Source organism: Aethalodelphis obliquidens, unplaced genomic scaffold (genome assembly GCF_003676395.1).
Source record: "Aethalodelphis obliquidens isolate GAN/ISIS:26980383/991018 unplaced genomic scaffold, ASM367639v1 scaffold16, whole genome shotgun sequence".
Classification (NCBI taxonomy): Eukaryota; Metazoa; Chordata; class Mammalia; order Artiodactyla; family Delphinidae; genus Aethalodelphis; species Aethalodelphis obliquidens.
This window is the reverse complement of record NW_020837960.1, coordinates 22,899,151-22,906,880: the sequence shown is the minus strand read 5'-3', so window position 1 is coordinate 22,906,880 and position 7,730 is coordinate 22,899,151. Positions and strand designations below refer to the sequence as shown.

Sequence of the window (7,730 nt, the reverse complement as noted above, 5' to 3'; positions counted from 1 at the left end):
TGTGTGTGTGTGTGTGTGTGTGTGTGTGTGTGTGTGTGTGTGTGTGTGTGTGTGTGTGTGTGTATACATACATACATACACACACACACATATATGTATATGTATATACATATATATATATAAAGGTGGTAGGAGAATGAACTAGATGACCAGGTGACTTATTCTTGTTTCCCATAGCTAGAAGTGAAGAACAGTAAATGAAGAAACTAAAAGTGTATTATGAAGTAGTGTCTCTTAGTGTAGATACTGAGTAAGAGAAAGTGCCTCTGCTCTAAGTTGTGAACTAAGTTGTAATATTGGTTTGAGGAAAACACATATTCAGTTCAGTGTTGCTTGATTTCCAACCAGCTCAACTAATTAGCTACCAATTGTACATTAAACCGAATATCATACTTTAAATACTAGTAAGTTAACCTCCTTATTTACTCTCTTTTTTAAAACCATATCCTTAAAAAAGGAAACTTCATTTTTAGCAGGATATGTGTGTGTGTGTGTGTAAAAAATGTTTGATCTACTTTATTATTATTATATTTTATTATTTTTAAGCATGGTACATTATCACATGTATTTTATCTAATTGTATTTTTACGTATTTCCCAGTTTCCTTTTTTCCTTTTAGATGAGTGTAGTGTTCATAAGAAGAAAAGTTGAACTGAGCAGCAGGGCTGTGTGGTATCTTCCATCCATTATTGACACAAATTAGAAGTTATTAGACAGAAAAAAAATTTAAAGAAGCAGAATAGGGTTTTAAATCCAATTAATTAACATCTTCAAAGTGAAGCTCAAAAATGATGAAAATGATATTTCCAAAAAGAGAATTCATTTCTTAAAAACTACCATTTGGTAGCAGAGAAGATAATACAATGTCCTGCTATGAGGTATGCATATAGCAGACTCACTTTGTTGTACAGCAGAAACTAACACACCACTATAAAGCAATTATACTCCAATAAAGATGTTTTAAAAAAAAGGAATTTTAGGGCTTCCCTGGTGGCGCAGTGGTTGAGAGTCCGCCTGCCGATGCAGGGGACACGGGTTCGTGCCCCGGTCCGGGAAGATCCCACATGCCGCGGAGCGGCTGGGCCCGTGAGCCATGGCCGCTGAGCCTGCGCATCCAGAGCCTGTGCTCCGCAACGGGAGAGGCCACAACAGTGAGAGGCCCACGTACCGCAAAAAAAAAAAAAAAAAAATAGGAATTTTAAAGAAAAATGTTAAATTATAGTAATTATCTGTTAACTACTTTATTTTCTAATGATCTTTTCAACCAAATGATGGTTAACAGTTGATTGTGTCTTTGTTCCATCACTTAGCAAGGAAAGTTAAATGTGATAATATGTAGAGTGTTTAAAGTTCCTTTCAACAGGAGCTATGTAAATAGAAACGTTTATGTTAATCCTTAAGAACAAAACTGTGAATACTGGATTTGTTAAAATGTAGAATTTTAAGTTTTAAATAAAGACAAGATTATCCCTAAGATATTATTGCATAATATTATCCATACAGTGTTGCCTCTATTGAGGGGGATTTATTTTTTGATTAAAAACTGTTGTCATCATTATGAACCTTAAGGACTTCCATAAAACCCACCCTGCCAAGACTTTCCTAGGCATTTAATGTGGGCATATGTAATGTGGTTCCATTTGATCCATTATCCTTAACATAAAGGGAGAAATATGCTCTTTTAGATTAAACAGGATGAGTAGCTCAAGTATTAGTCAAGCAGCAAGCATGTATTAAATGCCTGCTGTGTGCTGGTACTACCTTAGCAGGTGGGAGTGCTGGGTAGTCAAATTCTGACTTTCTGGGGTTTACAAAAGCCTATATTATGGGCTTCCCTGGTGGCGCAGTGGTTGAGAGTCTGCCTGCCGATGCAGGGGACACAGGTTCGTGCCCCATTCCAGGAAGATCCCACATGCCGTGGAGCGGCTAGGACCGTGAGCCACGGCCGCTGGGCCTGCACGTCCAGAGCCTGTGCTCCGCAACGGGAGAGGCCACAACACTGTGAGGCCCGCGTACCGCAAAAAAAAAAAAAAAAAAAAAAAGCCCATATTATGACCACAAAACTGCCTGTCCTGCTTGGAAGTACTGAATATACTGAGTATTACATGAGTCTTGAATTGCTATCAGATAATATTTAGTGTCATAAGTATTTGTATCTACAAAATGCTTAACATTACATCTTGGGCACAAATTGATGATTATGTAAAAACTGGTTTTAGCTTTTTGCCATACGGATAGTAAAAATCATAATAGTAAAACACAGTAAAAAATAATAATTAGTCATATTTAGTATTTGATTAATTTGACTGATTTGTGACTCAGTCTGTGAAACCAGCCAACCTAGCAGCTCATGTAGGCATGCCTAGAGAGACCATATATTTTGGTCAGTTCAGTTTTTGCAAAGGCAGTCAGAGCACACACTGAATTGACTGCCACATCAGGGATCGGCCATGGGTGTTGACACAGATGTAGTCCTTGCGGTCAGAAAACTCACAAAATGAAGGGAAAGGGTTTTGGTTTTTTTTTTCCTGTTTTATTTTATTCTAGCTACCAATTCACAGGTCAGAGAATCGGGCTATATGTTCTTTCTGTCTCATAATGCATTGCTACACAAGACCGAAAAGCTAGTTATGTCTAAATTCATATTAAAATGTGTGACACAACGCCCTTAGGTTTCGAGGGCTGTATATATTAACCTCGACTTGAAGGGGGAAGTCCTAGCATGAAACGTAATATCCCAGTAGCTGTTAGAATTCAGGACTTGGTCTTGGTGTGGACATTGAATTTGCTTTGTGTGTCAGAGGCTGAATCATATTTATCCAGCACAACACCATAACGTAATAGGATTCATTTACTCACCCTGTGTGCACATCACTAAAACTTCCTCAGGGTAAACTCAGGTGCTTTAATATATGTATGTTTCTTTTGCATTGTCATCCTTATTTTTTAATGGCTAGCTCTGTTAGTGCCACAGAGAAAAAATAAGTAATGTTTGTGAATTTTTTTAGGTAGGTTTGAAAGAGTTAATGGTTTCATTGTGTGTCAAATATATTGCTGTGACTAACTTGGGCATCTCATAAATAAATCTTTTTCTAATTATCTTTATAGTTTTAATGAATTTGCCGCAAAGACAATGAAAATGTGTAAGCAGATTATTATAGAGTTTTAGACCATAAAAGAAACAAGCAGAGGCTACCTGGCAGAGGTTCCAGTTGAATTATAGTAGTTTTATTAATATATTTAATGCTAATATTCATTGTTACTCTTTCAAACTTGTGACTTTGAACATAGACAGTTTTCTTGTAGATGTAAACTAGGTCCCTGACTAGATAACAGAATTGCAGAGATGTGAGGGACAGATGCTTTCATCTGAAACAGACTTTTACACAAATTCTGAAACTAATTTGGAAGTGATAAAAATTAATTTGCGCACTTTAATTGGAAGCAGGCTATCGCATGAAAAGAAGGAGAGCAGAGCAGGCAATCTGTGCTAAAAGCTGATTGAATTTGTTGTCAGGTAGGTATCTTGGACTTGGCTCTTTATCCTCCTGAGCCCTTCTGTGCAATATATTACAGCCCGTCTCTGACTGGTGTTCTTTAAAAGGATCAATGCTATTCCTGTTGAATCCCCAGAGCCCCAAATTTCATTGATCTTGGGACTTGACATTTCTCATTACGTGCTGTAGCTTCCAACGAGATAGTCACAAGAGGGGCAAGTCAACATTGTCTCTTCAGCAGACACTTACAATACATTGGGACCTCGGCTCCAAATCCAGTCGGCTTGTAAAGTGTGTGGTTTTAATGTTTATACCAGATATAACATGCCTGATAGAGAGTTTGTTGACATTTTTAAAATCATATCATAACCACAGGAAACTTTGCAAGAGAATTTACTGTTCATCTTTTCAAATCAAATCTACAAATATGCATTGAGTAATATGTATGACATTGTTTTCATGCTTTTTCTATTTCACTTTTGAAAAACAAGTCTTCAGCTCACGTTTGAGAATTATACAAACTATGAAACAAGAAGCCCATTGAAAAGGAGACTCCAGCTGTGCACACATCCCTTCCCTGGGCTCCCATTGTGTTCGCTTCAACTCTGGACACTGACCCTCCCGCCAGCCCCAACCTGTCACTAAACATCTGCCAAATCACATCCCTCGCTTTGTCTGCATCCAGCCTCCTTTTAAAACAACCATCCTGGTGCCCAGCTCCACAGCCACCACTGACCAGTGGTGTTATAAGGGATGAAGAAAGCGTGAACAAAGAATAGCCTGAAGATATTTTATGTATATAATATTATATATATATGTATGTGTGTATATATATATATATATATATATATATATATATATATATGATGAGTTTGTCTCACTTCTCAGAGCAAGGAATCTTAACTAGGGTTTAATAAATGTTAAACCTCTTCTCATTAACTTTGAGAGGAAGCATAGTTACATGTGTAATAATTCTTACCTCGTAGAGCTTTCTGAGGCCCAAAAGATAATGTCTATAATGTAGCGTCCCTAACACGGGGCCCATTCTGCAGGAGACCTCTCAGCCCTCCCATTCCCTCAGCCCAACGTTAGGAGACACTGTAGGGTTCCTGACTAAGAAGGGGGCTGCTTGCCACTCAGTTTCTGCTTTTCCTTCCCCTTTACGGAACCAAGGCTGCAAGGGTCTTTGTCCTGGGTCCGAAGCAATATAAAAAACAAGAGTGACTAATATGTTCTCGTGATCAGGGAGCCTCGGATCTATACCAGCGGGCTCTCTGGGCATCATGCAGAAACCTGTACCTCCTTGGGAAAGGCAGGTGCATTATACTATTGATTGGGGAAGGAGATGGTAGGACAGTAAGGTACTGTGGCCTAGATCCAGGTTCAGGACCTCAAGGGAAGAGATCTGCCCTGAAACAGCAGGGCTCAGGGGAAAATGTGGTCAGCGTCCTCTCTGAAGAAGAGAAAGAACAACTTAGAGTCAGTGAATAAATAGGTTTGTATCGATCTTCTATTTTTCATCAAGTACTCTGTGATTGTATAATAAAATGAAACCACATCATGGGACGTTTTCCAACCCATGGCATGTTTTTATGTGGATTACCTTGTGACCTGTGGAAAATGCAGGCCCAGGTGTTTCTGGCGCTTGGGCCAGAAACCTCTGCAGCAGCCCTCAGGTGGCTGAAGACACAGTACCTCAATAGGAATTCCTCACAAACTAAGTTTTTCTGAGCTACCCCAGCAAATGTCTAACATAATTTTTTCAAAATAAATCTTGAAATCAGAGTAGTGATGAAACTGCTGCACCCTTTGAAATCTTTTGTTCTGGGATTTCAAGTCAAAAATCCATCATTTTTATATAGTATAAATGTGAATGAAAATACCTTCTACAGTGATTCTTCAGTGACTCAGCAAAGGTCGCAGATAAAACCTGAATGTCATACATCATCAAGAGGTTCATTTTCCGACTCCCCCAGAACTGCACCGAGGTTCACAGAAAAACTCTGCTGTTTTTGTTTAGCTCCAATTCAGAAGGACCAAAGCTTCCCCTGCATATTAGTAGTCCCATAAATGAGGTTGAAAATAATAAGAACCATAAGCAATCTTTACTTTGATCTTTTCTCTGAAAGCCACAGACTATCACACTGACAATGCTCTCCTTGTCAGTTCTCTGTGGATAGCAGCATCTAACACCTTTGCACTTTTTTTCATCATCCATTTTGAGAATATTGAAATATCTTGTGATAAAAATGAGGTGGAATCTGTTTACTATAAGACTTTTATATTTGGAGTTTCCAAATGCTTGTCTATAAGGAATCTCAAAATTGGACGTGTTTGTTCATCATTCATAGTAATTCCATCACCCAGAAAGCTCTTCTCCTGAGGAAATGACTAGGGAAGGAGGGCAGTGGTGCTATGGTCCTTAGAGGAGAGGTCTCACCTGCACCTCCCTCTGCGCAGGGCCCTTTAACCCGTAGCTACATCCATCAATTGTGATGTGACAGTGACAGAATATTCCTAGGATTTTGAATAATCGTTGGGGTGTGTGACATCTGTCCCTGACAATGAAATGAAATATAGGAAATACGCTTTCCCCCTGCTGCAGGTTCTTCAACTCAAAACCCCTGAATAACATTTTATTTACTTTTCTATAGTTGAAAGAGGGAAACAGTGCTTTCAGGGGCCCTACAAAATCCCCTAATAGTTAAGTTTCACAGTTTATTCAAATGATCTGGGGAAATTGTAATGAAAAATAGAACATTTTAAGCTTTCTAAATCAGAGGTAAACATTTGAAAAACTTTATTTTCTAATATAAAATATATTACATACATCAGGAAAATTTTTAATATTTTTATACATTTTTTAAATTCCCTGCAGTAGAACTAGATTGCTTTTTACTTTTTCTGTAGCATATAAGGGAAAGGTTTAGAAAACTCTATATAAATTGTATTAAACATATAATTGCAGGATTTTTAATTCATCAGTCTCTCCAAGATAAAATAATCACTTAGAAAACTTAAGGATGATATTACACATAAAATCTTATCAATAATTAATCTTCATTTTGTCACGGAACTCAGGGCATCTGTGAAGCATAAGTTTATAAATTATATAAATATGTTTCGGACAAATCTAGGACTGCTGACAAGTCTAAGAGGATACTCTGCCAATACTCAAACACATTATAACAAGATACATAAATTTAGAATAAAATCACAAACTAACGTGGGCTTTCAGCTCTCCCTCCCATACTCCATCTAAGTAAGAAATGCCTCAAAAGCAAAGTGGAGGCTCACATGATGGATCTGAGGAAACTCACAGAAAACTGTGAGCAGTTCCTGGAAAGACAGAAGACCGGTGGGTCTGAAGGAGGAGATATTGGCAGAGGGGAAGAGTGTTGGGTGCCTTGCTGGATAGGGCGTTTTAGTTATGCGCCGTCTTCCCAGAATTTTCCACGATCTATTGATGCCTTCCCTCCTGCCACTGTGGGGCAGGGAATCGGAGCACCAATCCAGCTACTCAGGGCCGTGGCATCACATCAGAGTCAAGGGAGGGGCTGCCCAGGAGGTGGGCACAAGTGCCATCCCTTTGACATTCACTTCCCCCACTGCCCCCTCTACAGTGGGGGCTGGGGGATTGCAACCCGGGGAGCAGCTCTCAGAAAGAGCAGCATCGCCGAGACCAAAGCATAGGATGTTTTTCTGAGAGACAAGATGAGGAAGCGGTGGTTCAACCCCGTCCAGAACATGAGCGCACAGAGGAAAACAGGCCAGCATGCAGGGTCTCAGGCACCATAAGGGCAAGATCACAGACTCAACGACCAGGTGAAGCAGAATGAACAGAAGAGAAAAACACGGAGCTCTTTAAAAAGGCACAATATTCTCTAAGATATAAGAAAGGGGGTCAGAGAGGTTAAGTAACTGGCTCATGGTCACACAGCTAATAAATGCCCTTACTAAACAATGATTGCTATTTTTAACGTTCAATTTAATGGCATAGCTCTTCATTCCCGCCATTGGTCTGTAGTGACTCACCGCTGCTGTTCCTTTACAGGTGACTATCCTGCACCAAGAGCTGTCCTCACGGGCCATGACCATGAAGTTGTCTGTGTTTCTGTCTGTGCCGAACTTGGACTTGTTATCAGTGGTGCTAAAGGTCAGAAGACATTTCTTTCATTTTCGGTCTTTAAACACTATACGATTTTCACAAGTTAGCCATGATGTATGATTTAT

At 39.3% G+C, this 7,730-nt stretch overlaps 1 protein-coding gene across 4 annotated transcripts in view; it reads left to right on the top strand.

The window, feature by feature from the left end:
- NBEA (neurobeachin) overlaps nucleotides 1-7,730 on the top strand; it is a 627,914-nt gene that overhangs the window by 613,483 nt on the left and 6,701 nt on the right. For all 4 annotated transcript variants that reach the window (XM_027116524.1, XM_027116522.1, XM_027116523.1 and 1 more), the window contains one exon: nucleotides 7,552-7,653. In XM_027116524.1, coding sequence (XP_026972325.1) covers nucleotides 7,552-7,653 — 102 coding nt within the window. The remainder of the gene's footprint in view (nucleotides 1-7,551; nucleotides 7,654-7,730) is intronic.